The 20718-nt window shown below is 44.9% G+C and overlaps 1 protein-coding gene across 7 annotated transcripts in view; it reads right to left on the bottom strand.

The window, feature by feature from the left end:
- The window catches only part of GRK3 (G protein-coupled receptor kinase 3), a 196742-nt gene that overhangs the window by 85624 nt on the left and 90400 nt on the right, over positions 1-20718 (bottom strand). For 5 of the 7 annotated variants that reach the window (XR_012896033.2, XR_016348369.1, XM_075898873.2 and 2 more), the window contains 3 exons: positions 17530-17603; positions 3143-3244; positions 2324-2398 (listed from right to left, as the gene is read on the bottom strand). Coding sequence is in view for 5 of the 7 variants with exons in the window: in XM_075898873.2 (XP_075754988.2) it covers positions 2324-2398; positions 3143-3244; positions 17530-17603 (251 nt within the window). In the remaining 2 variants the exon portion in view is untranslated. The remainder of the gene's footprint in view (positions 1-2323; positions 2399-3142; positions 3245-17529; positions 17604-20718) is intronic. The other 2 variants (XM_089775297.1, XM_089775299.1) reach the window with 2 other exon arrangements.

The following is a 20718-nucleotide window of genomic DNA, read 5'->3' as shown; positions in this document are numbered from 1 at the left end:
TGTTTAGGCTCCAGCATTTACCATCTACTGTCAAGAACAATTTATGTTCTAACATCTAAAAGCCATTTTCTAGACGTGATAATTTACAACACGCCTAACTCTATATCATATTCAGTATCTTCAATGCCCACAGAACAAGGGTTCTAAGTCCCTGCAATTTTTTGTAGTGATTCTCCTGGCTTATAACCAGATTCAGAAAAGAACTTCAGCATGTGTGTGATTTTAAGAACCTGAATAACTGCACTGAAGGTAAACATGTGCTCAAGTGCTTTTCTGAATCAGTGGGCCTTAGCATTTTCCTAGGAGAGACTGAAGAGAATTTTGCAGTTTTTGCCCATGGGCCAACACAGGAAATGAGTACTGAAACTAAAAGTACTTTAAATGCTACAGTAAATGCAATTAATATATTACAGCAAATCAGTTTAAACCTGCAGTCACTGCCACATCACATAGGTTCTTATTTTCAAAAAGTCAGGAAATTCATCTTTAAAGCCAAAATTCCATCCTTAATTTGTCTAATTATGTATGCTAACAACTTCAATTTGAATTTCCTTGCTTAGGTCAGTTTGTGTTAGAAATGTAATAATATAGAAATACTTACTGTACCTTCAATTTGTTTGAATAAATAAAAAGCATGAAAGGTGCACTTTTAAAAACAATACATCAAAACTCATTATTTACTTTGGTGTTAAATTTGTGAATATATAATTCCTACAGATTCTAAAATCCTAAAATATTGATCATTTTATAGACAAGGACTCTGTGGAGGAGAAGTAGCCATTTTTCAGAACGCAATTTCCCAGTGCATTTAGAATAATAAAGGAACTATAAATTGGTTTCAACACCTAAACCCTGCATGTGATACTGTAATATTACTAACTCTAACCACACATCCAGACCTCAAAAATACGGTGCTATATAATACAGTTAGCTAGAGGCAAAAGGAAGGATCCACAAAACCGAAAAGTATATGCATTGCTAGGCTTTTATATTTCTGAAATATTATGCTGAATTTTGTAATTCATAGCTGATTTATGTTGAAAGGAAATATAAGGGATTCATTATACACTATATTTTAAAAATGTAAGTGGTTGGCAAAGCAGCTATATCCTACGTTCACATTACGTCCATGTGAAATTCCTCCCACTCTGCTAATTAGGTTACCTAGAATGCACTTGGAACCAGCATATGAAAAGCATATAATTACATGGATTAGGACCTGAATTTCTAGGACAATGTGTGAAAAAGCAACACTGCCAAGAGGTTAACTGAAATTGGGTACATATTTTTAATTGAATTTTGAATGAAAGTTTCACAGTTATTTAAGAAGACCTTCATGAAACAAGTTAAAGGCTAAGTCCTGCAAAGTACTGACCATGCTGACCCAAAACCAGGGATGCAATTAAGTCAGGAACAGGAAAAATACACTCCCTGTTTCCCCACTTCTGCACACTGCTCAAAATGGCCGGTTGCAGGCAGGAACCATGTTCCTCTCTGAGTGCCACTGCAAGGGGGGGGCAGAGAAGGAGCGTGCAAAGTACCATCCCTTCCCCAAGGCTTGTAGCACTCTTAGCAGCACATGGACTCTGCAGGCAGCTGCTCTGAGCAGCCTCCAGGGGCAGGGCAGGCAGGGAGCCTATCTGAGGGACCTGCTAGGCTGCTGAAAGACTTTTAGGTAAGTGCCTCCCTGCCACAGCCTGCACTTGGTACCCCAGCCCCTCTCTCCCTTCCAACTTTCTGCCATCCCTCCTGCACCCTGTCTCACATAAGCCAAACCCCATGTGCCCCTGATTCTGCACCCAGATCCTCTCCAAGACCCTGTACCCCAATTCTTTGCCCCAGGTCACAACTCCCACCCCCCTACTGCTCCAGGTCACAACTCTGTTCCAGACTCTGCATCCCCTTTTATGCCCTTCCCCCAGGTCAGAATCCTCTCCCGCACCCGTACCCATTTCACCAAAAAAGTGCTATCTGTAATCATTGTATATTTTAAGGAGTTTCCCATAAAATTTTGGAAGAAAGCATGAATAAAATGTTAATTTTAGATCCCTTCAGTCAGTAAAGCTATAGAACAGTAATCTATTTTCAAAAATGTACTCAAAAGCTAATTTTCAAGTTCTATTACCTTTAACAACACAGTAAAATTAGAAACATCTGGTTAATATATACAGAAACATTTTCCTATATCATTTTGTTTTCACTGATTTCCAAAAATACAGTATAAAATTCCTCTTATAATTGTAAATATAACATGAACAGAAAGGAGGGCCCTTGAATTTGCTTAGTTAATGAAATCTGGATATTCAGAGTATTTTCATCTCACCTGAAAAAGAGTTGGTGGCACTTGTTTCTTGGCTAGGTGAGTTTGTACATGATCTACAGCTTGCTTTGAGAATGGCTTTTGAAAAATAAGAAGTAAAATTTTAGACTAGAAGCTGGTAAAGAGATATTTAATGGCTCAATTATTGAGGTCCTCATACCAGTTTTCAACTAAAAAGGAATACTGTTTATATGAAAAATACACAAACTTCTAAATTAATGTAATTTAGTTTCCATTAAATATCCTGTTGCATAACACCCTGGAAGTTATCCCAATCCCCTTTCTGAAAAAAAAATCCCAGATCATGCCATGCATGGCAGAAACCATTCAACAAGTAATGGCAATGCAAAGGAACTCAGAACACATAAAACCACTAACTACTTCTTTGTAGCCCCATAAGTTTTCAAAAAAATTCACACATATATCCCAATCCTGCACATGTATATATGCTCATGTTCAGTCATTCGTATTCCTAGTGACTTCAATAGAATTATGGTTTAGAAGTAGATTGTAAAGCATGTGCGAAGTAAAGCATGTGAATAAGTATGTGTAGATTCAAGGCCCTAAATAATAGGATAAATTTCTCTCTGGCTCAAATCGTATCATTATTGTAGATTATCCACTCTTTCAAATAGAACTATACAAAGAGTGACAATTGAGCTAGTAGACCCTGCTATCATAATAGATACCGCATGTTTTGTGTAATTCCCTGTAAGACTTTCATCTACTCACTGCCTTCCTTTGTTAAATATTTTAAAGAATTTAAAGTCAAAGAAAGCATTTAAGTATTAAAATAGTAGCGTGAAACTGCAGCATACATACATGTGAGCACGACAGCAGCTCTTTCATTATGTATGTGTCATAAATTTGCCGACTCCTACTAAGACGTTCCTCCTCAGAATCTAGTTTTTCATATTCTTTTATCTGTAATATGAAAAAGAAGGAATCAGTCAATCTACTTCTAAACCTTTACACTGTTTAAGAAAAGAAAGATTCTTAACTGTGGCAGACATTTTTTCCTTCATCCCTTTCTGTGAGGTGCTTGTTGCAATTCTGTAGTTCTAGAATTAAGAATGACTCCTGGATTCCAATCCAAGACCAATTTCCTGTCCCCCTATAGCATTTTAATTAGAGTGACCAATTTGTTTGTAGACTGTGGTGCTTAAAATAGGATAAGAAAAATTAAACAAAACAAAACAAAACTAAGGGGCTGTGCCCTCTGCTTGCTCTCCCACCCCCACTGCCAGCTCAGGCCTTTTCTCCTTCCCTCTTTGCCAGATAGGGTCCCTTCTCCCTCCCCCCATCGCGCTAGCCTGATTCCCTCCCCTTGCCCCCCATCCACTGTGCCAGCCTAGGCCTCCATTCTCCCTCCTCCCCCCTCCCGCCCCGTGACAGCCTGGGGCCTGATTCCACCCCCTTCCCCTGAAAGCAAGGGTCCCTTCTCCCTCCCCCCGCCAGCCCAGATCCTCCCTCTCCAACCCTAACTCCCCTTCTCACAAGCCCCAGCTCTAATCTCACCCTCGCGTGGGGCACTGCGAGGTGCAAGAAGTGCTGTGTGCACACAGTTCTCCGGGGCACTGCAGCTGCTGAGGTGGGAAAAGCAGCAACACAAGGGGTCGCTGTCCCGTCCTCTCCCTCATGCAGTCCCACCTGCACTACTCACTGCTCCAGCCTTGTTTGCAGAGAACAGGGCTGCCCATGCACCTGCCTGCTGGGAGCAGAGGGTAGTAGCAGACAGGTTGGTGCAGCGGCTCACCCCGGGCACTCGGGGTTGCTCTGGCAGCCATGATAAGTGCAATTGCTGGGGAGGTGAATCTTGGTGGGGGCTGCCAGACTCCAGGTGGCTGGGCACTGCGCTCCAGCTCCCCAAGACCTGGCGCTGGAGAAGCACCCAAGGGCCCACTTTTGGCACATAATCTCAGTTGGGAGCTTTTCTCCTTGTGCCTGTCCCCAGACTACTGTCCCGAGCATTGCATCCACCACCACTTCCCGCCCCTGGATTATCATGGCTGCGATGTGGGGTCTGCCAGACACTGTGCCATGATTCTTGGCGTTGAAAGCCCTGTGGAGTATGGGTGGAGAAAGGGGAGTAGGAGCTTGGTTCAAAATAGCAATTCCAAGTAGTGAGGAGAAAGAGAGGTTGGTTACGTCTACACTGGCATGAATTTCCGGAACTGCTTAAAATGGAATACTATTCCGTTTTCAGTTTTTCCGGAAAAGGAGCGTCTACATTGGCAGGCTGCTTTTCCGGAAAAGCCCTTTTTCCGGAAAAGCATCTGTGGCCAATGTAGACGCGCTTTTCCGGAAAAGAGCCCCGATCGCCATTTTCGCGATAGGGGCTTTTTTCCGGAAAAGACTACTGGGCTGTCTACACTGGCCATTTTCTGGAACAGTGTTCCGGAATAAGGACTTATGCCCGAGCGGGAGCAGAATAGTTTTTCCGGAATAGCGGCTGATTTTGTACAGTAGAGCAACATTGCTTTTCCGGAAATTCAAGGGCCAGTGTAGACAGCTCGCAGCTTATTCCGGAAAAGCAGCTGATTTTCCGGAATAAGTGGCCCAGTGTAGACACAGCTGTTGGGTTTGAGCTATGAGGAGAGGAAGGGGGAAAGAAGGAGTAAACAGGCAGCACGCAGAGTAACATGAGGATGTCATTCTGTCATCCCGCAGGAAAAGCTTTAATATATGGATTGAAAAGTTCTGAATTTTATACACACACACACGCTCCTTCATAAAACATCAGTTGGATTCATAGGCGTGAGCAGGACATTTCATTAGGGTGTGCACCCAAAGAATTTTTTTTAAATGTACTTTGACCCCCATTAGCCACACCCCTGACCCTCATTGGCCACACCCCTGGAGGTAATACTCTCCTGGCAAGATGGACACATGACCAGAAGTAAAAGGTGTCATGTGCCCCCCCGCAAGGACTTTACCCACCATCCTCCTACCAATACGAATTACTTTGCCCCCTCCCCTCCAAACTCCCCTCATGCAACTATCCTGCAGTCGCATTACCCCAATGTGTGTGACATTAACTCAGGGGCGAAGGAGGCGGAGAGGCTGGGGGAAGTGTTCCCTCTAAGTGTTTCCTCCCATGAGCAGAATGAATTTTGTGTTGTGCACCAGTACTGAGTTCATGGGGCATGTTTGCATATGCCACTGTGGCACCCAAGTTATTAATAAATATCTCAAACCTCTACCTTTTCCCTCTGCTGCCATGTCTCCTCCCCTTGCTCCATCAGCTCCCGAACCCCTCATCCTCCTCTGCTGTCCTGACTCCTGCCCTTCTCACTGCCCTCAGCCCTCCTGCGACCTGCCCCCCTCCACCAGCCCTTCAGTCCCCCTGTACCCACTCCTCCAGTAGCCCCACTCTGATCATGTGAGCTACCCTTCCTTATCCCCTCTCCTAACACCTTCCTCTATACACTAGCCCTGCCTCTCTCCTCTGGTGCTGGTCACTCCCCTGCAGGTGTCTGCCCTTCTGCTTCTCCCCAGAATCCCCTGGCACCTGCATCTTCCCTTAGCCCTGCACCCTCCTGGTGCCTCCCCCTTCCCTCAGTGCCCTTGTCCCCTTTGCCCTCTTTTTCCCTGATGCCCACCCCCTCACCACCTTCTGCCCCCATTCCCCTCATGCCCCTGTGCCTCACACATGCCTTGCTCCATCCCCGCCTTCCTCATGCCCACCCCTCCTTTCAAGCCTCCCAGCACCTCCCCCCTTCCCCCCTCTAACTACCAATGCCCTTACCCTCTCCTCTCCCAGCATCACCCTGTCCCCCCTCACACTGACACCTCCCCTCCTGCCCTTTTCCTCATTGTCTCCACTTGGCCCCCTGGCATTTGCCTCTCCTCTACCCTGTCCCTTGGTGCTTTCCCCTTTCTTCTCCTGACCTGTCCCCCTCCCCTCAGCACAAGCCCCTTCCTCTCCCACCCCTTCCTTTTATTTTTCCCCCTTCCCCTCTCCTCCCCTTCCCTTCCTTACCTTCAGCTTCTACCTTCCGATTCCTGGGGCTGGAGTCAGAGCTGGCCCAAGCTATAGGCCAGCCAGGCCCTAACCGGGTGCCCCCAGGCTGCCGGGCCGGGTAGAAGCATCCCCAGGGCGCTGGGGGGGGGGCGGGGGGCTGCACGATGCTGCCGGGTCAGGCAGGGGCGTCCCTGGGGCACCTCAGGGGGGCTGCGCGGTGCTGCTGGGCCGGGCCAGGCGGGGCGTCCCCGGGGCGCCACGCGGTTCTGCTGGGCCGGGCAGAGGCATCCCCAAGGCACCTCAGGAGGGCTAGGCGGTGCTGCCAGGCCGGGGCATCCCCGGGGCGCCTCAGGGGGGCCGCACGATGCTGCCGGGCCAGGAAGGAGGTGCCTCAGGGGGGACTCGCAGTGCTGCCGGGCCAGGCGGGGGTGCCCCGGGGTGCACAAAGGGCAGTGCTGCTGGGCCCAGGGCGCAAAAATGGCTTGGGCCGGCCAGCGTTTGTAGTCAGGCCCCAGCTCCTTCTGGAGCTGGGCCGCACAGTTTGAAAGTCCTGGGCCGTGACGCCACGCCACGCCCGGGCGTCTCCCCTCTCACCTCTTGTGCAGCGTTTGAGCATGCTGCACATGCGCTCTCTGCCCCACAGTGCCCTGTTGATGGCCATGCGGAATTTAAAGTGAGGGTCTGAGGCGCCCCGTCACAAATCCCTCTCCTCCGCCAGCAGCCGCTAGCCAGCCCGAGACATTAGGGTGTGCCTGGGCACACCTGGCACACCCCATGTGCACGCCTATGGTTGGCTTGTAAAATGTGTGAAGGGGAATATCATGGAACTGATGAATTGGTGATTGGGATGGAACAAGCAGAGGAGTACGTATCCAACTGAACCTTTTTGAGAAGGCCTTCTTTTACCTTTCTCCACCCAGTAAGATAACCAATCCCATGCCTAAAGTAGACTACAAGCCAGGAAGCCAAATGAGCAATGTTTTATATGTGGGCCTTAGTAATAGCATTTTAATATTATATGTACACATATGGATTACACACACCACCTATAAATAGGAAGTGCCATAAAAGTGAGAAGACTAAAGATGGAGTTTGTGAGTGATGAGATCACCTTGTCTAATTAAGATTTCTAACTACAAATATGGATACTGCACACATAACAGACTTAAAAAATGAACTTTAAAGATTTTTTTTATTCTATTTTATGACAGAGTCCTGAGTTCAAGGACTATGCGAACAGAATAAAACACATTTGGGGTTTAATATAGGTAATAAGTACACTCCCTGTTATGACAATAGCATGAGTGTAATTAGGGTTGTTAAAAATTGTGTAATAGGGTAACTGCTGAAACTCTGAAAACCTCTTGAAAACAATTTAGCTTTATACTGCAGAGCCTGCAGTAAAGCCTCCCCAGGAATGAGGCCACTAGCCCCAGCCATCTTGGCTCACAGAGAGAAGGCTTAACTGCAGCAGTGAAGCCACTTCCCTGAGAGTGGAGCCGGCTCTGCAGCAAAGCTTCTTCCCCAGGAGTGGAGCAGGCAAACCTAGCCCACCCAGCTCCCAGTGAGGTGGGTTTATTGCCCTGTCACAGTGAAGCAGCCTCCCCAGGAGCCGGTTGTGTGTAACTAAGTCCATGAACAGAAATATCTCATATTATCAGTTAAATGGTTATTCGGTCACACTGCAACATCCTCAACTGTAATCCCATTTTACAGTCCTTGCAATCCAATATTTGCAGCATAGAACGAGTAGGATACTGTAGTATTTTTGGAACAGATATGATATCCTACTATTTGGGTTTGGGGCAGTATTCAGGTCTCTCAATGAATTGAGCTGAATCAATTATATACATTTCTCTAATCAGTTACCGTGGGGGGAAAAGACTTCTGTGTTTGCTTCAGCAACTTAAAAGTTTTGACAAAGAGTACTGCACTGACATCCTCTTAAGAGGAGATACCGTATTATGGATATCTTCTCGGAAAAACATCCTATTCAGGAATTTCTAGTGGCCCTTTGAAAGAAGGATCTTTGATTTTGGTGTGGTTTACTATAGACACTACAACAAAATTTGCAATGTGAACTGACTTCTCACATAGTGTTCCTAATTACATTAATTACGTTACATCTGTAGCTAGAACAGGATATAGGTTAAGGTATTTGAGAATACTGTAAAAAAATACAATTCAAATGACTGAGTTATGACTTCACTGTTATTTCTACAACTTTTGTTCAGTGAGCAAACAGCATTTGTGCTGTTTCAAAAGAGGAGAGGCTTGCCTCAGCAAGTTCTAAAAGCTGCTTTAGATATGGTAGATAGAGTCTTAATGCTCATTCTAGGATACAGGCACTGATTAGCTCATAACAAATTTGGGTACATGCAATTAAGTATTCTCACAGAAGAGACAGCAAATAAGGATAAACCCAGGTGAGAGCAACAAATATCCACAGAGACTTACAAATAGATTTAGCTCTATCAAAGCAGTAAGAAAACCAGAGAAGAAGCACAAGCGCAAACCTCAGATTTCATCTCAAGACAGTGAGGCCAAGCCCAAAAGATCCATTCTGTTCTGAAGAGTTCATCAATGCAAATCCCTCAGTGGGAGTATTACTAACAAGACTCCAACTACGGTAGGGATGGGCAGCCAAAAATAATGAGCGGGCTGAGTGGCCCTCCTTCACTTCAATGAGCCGCAACAGCCCCCCATCCACTGAAGTTCACCTGCAGCCCCCGTCTGCCTCCATCCCTCACATGCCTTTCATGAACTGGGATACTGTAGCCCTACACTTACCTTCTCCTCCCCATCCCTCTCAGTACTTTCAGAGTGCACAAATGGCTTGATATACAGTTTTCCAGCTCTGGGAGGGAGGGGGAACAGCAGGGATGGAGTGCGATTCCCAAAGAAACAGCTTTAGTGTCATCTATTGAACATCCCTCTGCTCCATTCTGTGAAGAACCAGAATCCAAATGAAACACTGAGAATGCTGAATTACACTGGACCCATCCATTAACTTGTGAATCAAGAAAATCAAATCACTTCAGGGCTGAGACACAACCTGGACCTTTTCAAAGCCTCTTCAAGAAGAAACAGACAGCGCTATGGCTTCCTGTACTTCCACACTCACAAAAGTAAAGACTGCATGGATGATGTAGTGCCCAGTCACTGAGTCTAATATTGAACAGGCTGGTGTATCTGGTCTCCAGCTGGAGAGAAGCCATGGACCAGACTCTGGAAAAAGTTTTTTGTTCATGCAGGTGAACAAAAAACAAGTTGTCATGGTTACAGTCAAGCAGCAATTTTGACCCCTTTTGCAGTTCCTATTCAAGTGCAACCGTTCAAGTAACCAGTCTTTTTCTCTGGCTGAAATTTCACAACTCATCCCATGCTTCAAATGGGTCTCTTGCAGCAACCCCCCCTTTTTTTAACCAATTGGGCTAATAACACAGGTGTAACTGTATTTGGACTTGTGACCAGAGTAATTAAAGTGACACAGCATATAGCAATTAGAGTACAGGATTAAAAATAAGAAGCCAAAACACAAAGTTTTCCTATGTCTAGATTTTTCTTCGCAGTTTAAATAGGTTCCACTTAACCCAGGTCTCTCAAGCACTCGGCTGGATGAGACAGGTTGCCCTTGCAAGTGCTGCCCCTCAGACACTCTGATGTTCCACTCCGCATCTTCCAAGCCCTAAAGCCACAGGTTTTCTTTTTATTCATTCCCTTTCATTCAGTTACTGCTTAAAGATGTCTTGGTATTTTGAGTAGGACATTCCCCTCCCTGAAACTGACCAAACTGGCTTGTGCATTTCTCCAGAGGATGATTTTACACAGTGGATTCCTGGTATTGTGTTTTTGAGGACCAGCAATTGAATTCTGTTTACAATTTCATTTGGGGTGGGGGAGTTTCCTATAGGACTTACCCCCCCTTATTTATCTTTCATCCCACACAAAGCAATCACCAAAGGTAGATATATAATACACACATATAATCAATAAGGATAATTCCCATGCTCTTCACAGAAAGTTTACAAAATTCCAGTAGAATTTGTTGCATTCCATCTACATATCAAACAACACATACTTTTATAGGGATAAAATTCACATGGCTTGTTGGAATAAATCCTTGTCAGTGTGAAGAATATGTACTTTTAATGGGAGCTCTGAAGAGTTTTTTTCCTAAACCTATGCATGATAATAAAATGATATAACCACTCTATAGAGTTTTTTAACATGTTTAAGGTTGAATCACTATCTCCAACGATTTGGAAAACTGTAGCACAAACACTATCAACTCTTATTACTGGCCAACATTAGTCTCTCTGCAACAAATGACTAAGAGTAAATGCCACACTGTGTCACAAAAGGTAATCCCATTCAACAATACTGGGCCAACTACCTCCTTTCTTTCCATCTAAGGAGATGAGAATGTGTCACCAAGAACACCCTGACTCTACTGGAGGCAAGTAAGATGATATAAGACTCTTATATCGGATCAAGTATAGTGTACAAATTCAGCTATTTAAATAGAACACTACTGCATATAAACAAAAGGAATATGATGGTGGGCAGAGCTCACAAATCATCACGATTTATCTGATAACTGATATGTGATAGTAATAGTGCCCTCATAAGTTACTGTACCATCCCATAAATATGGAGATACAAGTGACTCAAATATGATTTTTGGCAGCTCACCTTCAGAAATACTATCTGACAATATAACTTCTCAAGTGCTGAAATTATAGTGCCTAAGTTACTGAGCATCTAAAATATGATTTTTGACAGAGCTGGATGAATCACTCATCCAGATAAATGCATAGCCGTGACTCACACTGCAATAACATACGCAATCCCTTCAGTATGGAGACTTTTTACATCTAAGGACAACGTCATGTAACAAGTTATTCTTTATTCAAATTATTTTACCTGAAACAAAAGCAGTAAGTAAATCAAATATCTAAAAATGTAAAAGCTTTCAAACATACTATACTATACTATACTATAGGAAATACAGTAGGTCTATTTTAAATATCTAACGAGGATTTTTTTTTGTAAAAATATGTACTGAAAGAAGATTTTTAAAACATTTTTTAGGCCATGTTTTGCTAACCCTTAAAATACAACTTCAAATGGCTTCAAAGGTTAAGAAATGACATATAATAACTCATGTTTCTAAGTAATCTCTATACAAACTGCTTTCCTGATTAGTTAGTACAGTAATTTCTTAAATGTATAAACAGATGTAAATCAGAGATAAATGCAATTCAGTATTCCTACTTATAAGGTGAAAAACTGATAATTTAAGTTAAAACATTTTAAAGTTCTACGAATTTATCTTTAGACCAATAACAGCTTAGGAAGAAGCCATCATTTGACTTCAATGACTTTGCCAGTTATTATTCTATTAAACCTGCTCTTTTGAGATGGTCTTGGAAGCACAGTACCAGCTTCCTATGGATTCTTCTGAAATACCATGTCCCTAGTACACTAACTGTCTGATATTGATACATAGGAAGTATTATTATCCTTAATCAACTATCTTCTTTTGGCAATGGAAACTAGTTGACTTTAGTAAATCTATCAGCAGTCTTTGATATCATTATTGATGAGGTGCTGCTTGCCTACCTGCAGGACCTGTTATTTATTGATGGGACTGTTCTGCAATAGGTCTGTTTGTTCCTTAGTTTATAACACATTTCAGATATTAATAAGCAATTATTCATCACTCTAAAATCACTCTTATGCAGAGACCTAGAGGATTGTACTTTGTTACCCCTTCTGTTCTGAGAGTAAGAGACTGACAGGGAAATATGAAGCATTTGGGGATGCAGTAAGAACAATACATACATAAAACTGAACTTCAGATCATCTTTTTACAAGTGCAGATGGTGTAGTTTGCTTGCAATAGGCAAGCAAACAGTCTAGACAAGACTGAGTTAATATGTGCCGTTACAGAATATTATTTAAAAAAACTGATTGTAGATGTGACTGCTTTCTCTTTTGGGCTACGTCTATACCGCGCTATCTTACGCAAGAAAACATGCAAATGAGGCAAAGCAGTGACTATTGCCACACCTCATTTGCATACTTAATGAGCTGCCATTTTGAGCAAGGGGCTTTTGCACAAGAGCTGTTCTACCGCTTTTTTTCAGGCAAAACAGCTCTTGCACAAGAGGGGGTTGTTGCGCAAAAAGGAGCAGTGTAGATGGGCCCTTTTTGCACAAAAGCCCCTTGCACAAAATTCACCGCTTCGCTTCATTTGCATATTTTCTTGCACAAGAGAGCGCAGTATAGACGTAGTCTTGATGTCTTACTTCTTATCAAGTTAGTTGGCAGGTAGGAATAAGAGATCCTCCGGAAAAGGGCTTTATTCCGGAGGATCACGCCAGTCTAGATGCTTTTTTCCGGCTTTTCCCCAAGCCGGAAAAAAAGCGGCGGACATGTTTATTTAAATCCCACGGGGGATATTTAAATCCCCTGCGGATTTCCCTATTCCAAACTTGGAAATTAGCATGTCTCTTCCGGAGAAGGGGCCAGTCTAGATGTAGCCCCCAAATTTCTTGAAGACAAATTGTGATATTCAGAATATTTTATATCAGTCCTTCCTTTAGATCTCAGCCAATTACTGATGGCTAGATTAAGAGGTATATGGAGATAGCTGACTCTTCCTTTGCATTTTAATAATAATACAAGTAATTAAATGTATATCAAAATTTTATACATCTCTCTCTAATAATACATCACGTGTCCTCTTAGAATATAAAGGCATTAAAATGTAGGGACTATGTCAGTCTTCCCATGCATATACAGGCAGTCCCCGGGTTACGTACAAGATAGAGAATGTAGGTTTGTTCTTAAGTTGAATTTGTATGTAAGTCGGAACTGGTACATATTGTACCCCAGGTGTCCCCGATTCAGCCGCTGCTGAAACTGACCAGCGGCTGACTACAGGAAGCCCAAGGCAGAGCTGCTCTGCTCCGGGCTTCCTGGAATCAGCCGCTGATCAGTTTCAGCAGCAGCTGAATCTGGACACCTGGGGCAGAGCAGCAGGGGCGCTGCCGGGTAGGTCCCCACAGTGCCGCACCTCGGTGCTGTGGGACCAACCCGGCAGCCCTTCAGATGCTCTACCCCAGGCGTCCTAATTCTGCCGCTGCTGAAATTGACCAGCGGTGAGAAAAGTTTGGTCTGCTGGGGGGGGGGGGGGGGGGGGCATGCACTAGCTGCGCCCCCCCACCTCCCAGCAGACCAAGCTTTTCTCGCCGCGGAGGATGGGGGCAGCAGGACCGCGGAGACGCGCCGCAGTCCCGCCGCCCGCGTCCTCCGTGGCTTTGCTCCGCGTCTCCCTAGTCTCCTTCGGCCCCCCCCTCAAGCAGACCAGGGAGATGCGGAGCGGCTTTTCTCGCCGCGGAGGACGCGGGCGGCGGGACTGCCGCGGCGCGTCTCGGCGGTCTGCTGAGGGGGGACTGCCTGTACTCAATTAACAGCTGGCACAATGAGGTCAGATACTGGTGGGTGCCCCTGAGTGTACTATCAAATAAATACTAAATAATAAGATATGCACATACAACTTAATGATGTCAATAGAAATTGCGCATGCATATTTGAAGAAAGAATGTTCCCTCTATATCCAAGTTCTAGAAGAAGTTGCTCTTTAAAAAAAAAAAGTGTTTCAATCAATTTTTTAAAGGATACAAAGATCCTACTGTACTAAAAGTCAAGCATGTAGCTTGCTTTCAGTTTCAGATTTAGTACAAGTCACAGTATTCAGAAACAGGTGGAAATATTTGGCTTCAGTATAGTACATACAGTAACTTCACCACACATTCAGGAAAAAAGGGATTCATATACAGGCAGTCCTCGGGTTACATACAAGATAGGGACTGTAGGTTTGTTCTTAAGTTGAATTTGTATGTAAGTCGGAACTGGTGTCCAAATTCAGCCGCTGCTGAAACTGACCAGCGGCTGACTACAGGAAGCCTGAGGCAGAGTTGCTCTGCCCCGGGCTTCCTGGAATCAGCCGCTGATCACTTTCAACAGTGGCTGAATCTGGACTCCTGGGACAGAGCAGCTGGGGTGCTGCCAGGTTGGTCCCCACAGCGCGAGGTACGGCGCTGCGGGGACCAACCCGGCAGCACCCCAGCTGCTCTACCACAGGCATCCCGAGAAAAGCCTGGTCTACTTCCTGTAGTCAGCCGCTGGTCAGTTTCAGCAGCGGCTGATTTGGGGACGCCTGGGGCAGAGCAGCTGGGGTGCTGCCGGGTTGGTCCAGTAGCGCCGAGAGCGGCGTTGCGGGACCAACCGGCAGCGCCCCAGCTGCTCTACCACAGGCGTCCCGAGAAAAGCCTGGTCTGCTGGGGGGCGCACTAGCTGCGCCCCCCAGCAGAACAGGGAGACGCAGGCGGTGGGACCGAGACGCGCCACGGTCCCGCCGCCCAGGTCCTCCGCGGCTTTGCGCTGCGTCTCTCTGGTCTGCTGGGCCCCTCTCCCCCCCAGCAGACCAGGGAGACGCGGAGCAAAGCCGCGGAGGCACCTGGGCAGGGGGACCGCCCAGACGTACCGCGTTCCCGCCGCCCGGGTCCTCCGCGGCTTTGCTCCGCATCTCCCTGGTCTACTGGGGGAGGTCCCCAGCAGACCAGGGAGCCGCGGAGCAAAGCCGCAGAGGACCCGGGCGGCGGGACCGCCCAGACGCGCTGCGGTCCCATGGCCCGGGTCCTCCGCGGATTTGCTCCGCGGCTCCCTGGTCTGCTGGGGAGATGCGGAGCAGCTTTTCTCACCCCGGAGGACGCGGGCGGTGGGACCGTGGCGCATCTGGGCAGTCCCGCTGCCCGCGTCCTATGGGCCAGAAAAGCCCCGTTCGTAAGTACGGATCCAACGTAAGTCGGATCCGCGTAACCCGGGGACTGCCTGTATCTAAGTTACTGCAATCAAAAATCATGGTTTGTCCCTCCCATTAGCTTGCTGGTATTTTTAAAATCTTTTTTGGGAGATGAATCTGACAATGATAATATGATTAAGTTTCAGCCAATGTGTTTTTTCTTACATTATCATCTTCATCAGCCAAAAGCCAGCACACCCTATTGGCATCATGAAACTGAAGACCAAATACCCTCAACATGTCTTCAGGCAAAGGAATCTCTTACAACTGCACTTCTAATTTTCTATTAATCCGCTGTTACAGAAACACAAGAAGATTAATAAAAAGACTAAGTCTCAATATGTAGTTATCTAGCTATATATTTTAGGAATGTGCATCTATCTCTCTGTCCATGAGTCTATTTGTTAAAGGACATCTCCCAAATGGTAAGAGCTAGGACCACTAATTTGGTAGGCAGCTTCCTCTTACCCCAACTTAAAGCAAGGTCAGGGTTTTATTGTGCTAGGACAATGGGATGTGCCTGGAATCAGATTGTTTTCTGCCACATGGAAAAGGAGAAGTTGATCAGATGAATAGCTACACCGCAAAATAATCACAGGGGGTGGCCATACCAGCAAGAGAGTGGCCAACTGAAGCCAAAGTTAGCTGGAACCCTCCCTAAGCCTCTCTTCTCACAGCGCTGGACTTCTCCCTAAACCTCTCCCCTCAGCCACAGCACCAGATGAGTGTGAGAGCCCTGCCAGCCCCAGCCACACCACCACAGTCCCCCAATAGCACCGCTGGGGCTGGGCAGTACAGGCCCAGCAACCTCACCACCCAAGGAGATGCCAGGGCTGGGCAGCACAGGCCCAACCTTTCCCCCCATTGACTCTAGGGAGACCAGGAATCCTGGTCCCACCCCACACCTCCTCCCCCAAGAAGAGCCTGGGGGGAGGGCAAGCAGTCCTTCCCCATCCCTGCCCCCTTCCCTGCAAACAGCCACTGGGGAAGCCAGGCAGCTCAGTCCTGGCTGTAAGGAGCCACCCCCGATGAGCAGCCACTGGAGGGACCAAGCTGGCTGCATAGCCAGGAAGTGACCCTAGTAAGCACCTCTGCCAGTTTCCTCCCAACCTCTTGCCCTGAGCCCACGTCCTGCACCCCCTACCCTGAGTCCTATACCTCCGATCCCCTGCCATCAATCTCCCCAGAGCTCCCATCTTCTGTCCTGACTGCTGTACTCCTGAAACCCTACTCTGAGCCTCCACAAGTACCCAGGTAATGTCGGGTAAATACTATAGTCTATTATATTTAAGTTTGTGCATTTGTCTGTCTGTCTATAAGACTGTTTGTTCAAAAAATCCTAAATAGTAAGAGCTAGGACAATCAAATTTGATATGCAGCTTCCTCCTATTATAAATTAAAACTTTTCAAGAACAGTTACACTCCTAAATGACCACAGGGATGAAGCAAGAACCCCAAACCTAGGGATCTCCCACTTGCCAGCCAGCAAGGCCTCTGCCCCTCTTCTGGCCTGGCCCTAGAGAGTAGCTGGTAGTTAGCTGGGGCTAGTACAGCCCCCGCCACCCTAGGCCAGCCCTGGGGTGTAACTCCTGCTGCCCCCTCTACCCCGAGCTGCATGGCCCCAGGGAGCAGTCACCATCTGGGCAACGAAGTCCCAGAGAGCTGTCTCAGGGAGTGTCCAGCAGCTGTTACCACCATGTGCCCTGGGCCCCCCCACATGTCGCAACACCCTGCCCTGAGCCCTTGCTCACCCACTAACCATGAATCCTGCACTTCCCCAAGCCTCTGTCCTGTCCCCTGAATTCCCCATATTACTGGGCCCCTGCCCTGAAGGGCCCAAGCAACATTGGACTAATCTTCTAGTAGCAAATAACTGCACATATGGAACAAACGACAGCAAAATAATTTCTGCTTTCATTATTTCATTTTGTCCTGTTTAAATGTGTGATCATTTTCAATGTGATACCAAAGAAATAATTGTAATCACCTTAAAAGCACATACAATTTAAAATTGTACAAACCCCTCCCCCCACAATTAAATGAAATACTTTTTCTAACATTTTATTTCAAAGGGCCTCTTATATACGTTTAAAAGGCTAGCACTTTAATTGTAAGATACAAATGTTACACATCTAAGGCACCATTTCTTATGAATTATTAATCTAGTTAAGGAAACTGAAATATATCAGAACAATGCATATCAGAATACAACCCACTTTTCTTCCACTTCACCTTGTCCAGTCCCACAAATATGCTCTTCCTACCAAGCCCCTCACTACCATACACACACACACACACACACGTCCCTGGTAATCGAGTAATTACATTTATAATAAACAACCCCCAAATAGAAGATAAAAGGTTTCTTACCTCCTCATAAAATTTCAGTTGAGGGACTGCTTCATCAATTTCATTCATACAATAATCTTTAAAAAGCAAAAATCCTAAAACAAATAAAAAATATTTTAGAGAGGAAAACCTGAATTAACACGGTCACTTCCAGACATGATATAAAGTAACCAATCTTCTTCTGGAATTTTCTTGCACCTCTGTAAGTACTGATAATGCCTGCAGTATATTAATTACCAGGGCTCGCCAAGCGGCAGCGAGCTCCACTTGCCAGCCGCACGGTTTTGCACGGTTCTGCGCTCTGCGCATGCGCAGATCATTCTGCGTATGCACAGATCACTCTGCGCCAGCTCTTCCAGGTTGTAATCTACTTGCCCCGGGCAAGTAGATTACATTATTTGTCGAGCCCTGTTAATTACAATTATTTAATCCCTGTATAGTATTTTGAAAATGTTTAGTAATATACAAGCACTGCTATTAAATTACTCCCCCTGGGTTGCATTAAAATGTATACAGTCTGAACCTCTCTAATCTAGCACTCTCTGGTCTGGCAACATCTATAGTCTGGCATGATTTTAATTAACCAGATGTCTGCTTATCATGGGTGTGGCCAAATTTCCTGCCATTCCATAAAGTTTGTTTACAGCCGTCTCAGAGTACACCTACATAGCAGTGTTATTTCAGAATAATTGACGTTATTCCAAAATAACATAGTCTGTGTCTACACTACAAACAGTTATTTCAACATAATGTCAAAATAATGTTAAGCTGGAGGACTTCTTATTCCAATTCCTGTAACCCTCATTTCACAAGGAGTAAGGGAAGTCAGAGGAAGAGTGCTCTTTCTTGGACTTCCTGCTGAGTATACAGCACCAAAAGCCGAAATAAGCTATTTCAATTTAAGCTATGTAATTGACGTAGCTCAAGTTGAATAGCTTATTTCGGCATTAGCCCTGCTGAGCAGACAGGCCGACAGTGTTCTGTGATGTTATTTAGTTCTAATTTTATCCCTAAATGTCTCTTCTAACAGCCCAGTAACAGAAGTATTGATAATGCTGCTAGACAATATTGACCTCCCGTGGCCCGGCAAATTCTCTGGTTCAACACGAGTCAGATCCTGAGGGCACCAAACTAGAGAGGTTCAACCAGTAAAATATTCACATTATACACTGGAATTTTTCATGCCTGGTCTCTGACCAAAGGTGATTTTTTTTCAGAAACCTTGAATAAAATCCATCTCTGAGTTTTCCACAAATGAAGGAAATTAGATATATTTTCCATTTTAAACAATCTAAACTAAATTTTATAGTAATAAAAAGGTGAGCCGCCCTTTTCTAAACTACTAATGCTTAGATCATTTGTACCCAATATTTCAAATACATTTCATAAACGACATATAACATTATTTTCAAAAACACTTGTAAAGACTTGAAAACATAACAACTGCAATCTGTCTTATGATCTGATTTCCAAGATATGATGTTGAACATAGTGATTTCTCACCAGCAGTGTTCAAGCATATTGTTTTTATGTATGCCTGAGCTGATCTCTGCTACCCGGAACTATCTTTTTACTTAGCTTAACGCAGATCTCTATTACCATAACTGATTTCTGTAATTATCATCAAGACTTTTAGAGCTGTAAATGTGCATGCTTTCAGCTCATTTTAGCAACCAATGTCTTTTTCCTTACATACACTTAGTACTCACTGAAATCATAAACAATGACAGATATAGTGATGAAATACTAAGGTATAGTTGAACAGGTTGTGACGCTGACAGACCAACTCATATAAAAGCAATATGCCAGTTCACTTGTTTGTGAATATCATAATAGTACTGAGAGTAGTATGTATTCAAACTAATTCACTGGTATGCTAATAAAAATCAATAGAGATGTTGACTGTATTGTTTTCATATGTCTATATCCTGTACTTACTTAACCTTAAATCAAAGGTGTGTGTTACTATTGTCAGCTGACGGTCAGGGCAGTGTGTGTGTGTGTGCTGAGAAGAGGTTTAACATCCGTGACTTTACTGCTAGGACCGGGGTCCCGTCGCAGAAGGCAGCCAACAAACTGACAAATGCCCTGGGCCTATAGGAAGAGCCTATTACATCTCAGAGTTTAGCTGCTAGAATACAAGATCCCTTCGCAGCAGGCAGTCTAGGAAAGACTGAGAGATGCCCCAACGGATCTGTCACCTGGGAGTGACACAAATCCAAACGCCCAAGCTCTTCCTATACCTGTCCCTTATGACTGGCTGAAGTTCTTTTAAATTGTGCTTGGTTCTGTTATAGCAACTGAAGGAGTCAGGTTAAAAACTTAAACAGATACAGGTTTATTAAAAAGACTTATAAAAGCATATGGTTACAATGGCTATTGCTCTCTTTCTTAACTGCTAGCAAATATAGATCTTAAAAATGGTTACAAAGAAAATAAAGATAGAAAATAGAAATAATGGTACCAAGTGACAGCTTAATCTTTAACGAGCTCTAAGTCTATGTGTACACTTAAGACAAAGGACCACATCCAGGTACAATTTTTACCCCCTTCTGTGCCTCTCGACTCCAGCGGGTCAAGCCAGGGCCGGTCCCTCAATTCCCAGGAAAGACGAATACGAGGTGGGCGTCCCCTTGGAACCTCGGGAGGTCAAACACCTAACCCGACCAGCAGATAGATGGTAGACACTCAGAGTAAATGTGCTGCTGGACTCATCTTTATACCCCTGGGGCCCCGTATTCTCTCTCTTATCTAAGATGCCAAATTGTATTGTTTTTGTGACACCAGTTCTTACAAGCAAGTTTCAAGTTAATTTACACTTGCAAGAGAGATAACTAAATTGTGAGTACTAGACATTTTTTACTGGGCGAGAGATTCCTCCCCCCACGGACAGCTGTGTGTTCGTATCAATATGGGATTAAGCCAAGGGCACTCCTCAGCAACCTCTTGGTCAGCAATTGGCGTATCTCTGTTTACAGCCATTCACGGTCACAGCAGCCTGGGCCTTCTGCTCTGTGTGCCCTATATGCTCCAGGCAAGCAAAAATGGATGTTATAGGGGGGTTCCTGTCTGGCTACAACTATTAAGAGGATAATTTATTTGGTGTGTAAACTTCCTGAAAACCAATAAATGTTACCTGTATTGCTTTCACTTATCTAGTTTTATAGTAATATAATGGCAAACAATTGCATAACATATATCACTAACTAA

The sequence above is a fragment of the Pelodiscus sinensis genome, chromosome Z, assembly GCF_052426305.1.
Source record: "Pelodiscus sinensis isolate ZL-2025 chromosome Z, ASM5242630v1, whole genome shotgun sequence".
Taxonomy (NCBI): Eukaryota; Metazoa; Chordata; order Testudines; family Trionychidae; genus Pelodiscus; species Pelodiscus sinensis.
This window is presented reverse-complemented; position numbering and strand designations above follow the sequence as displayed.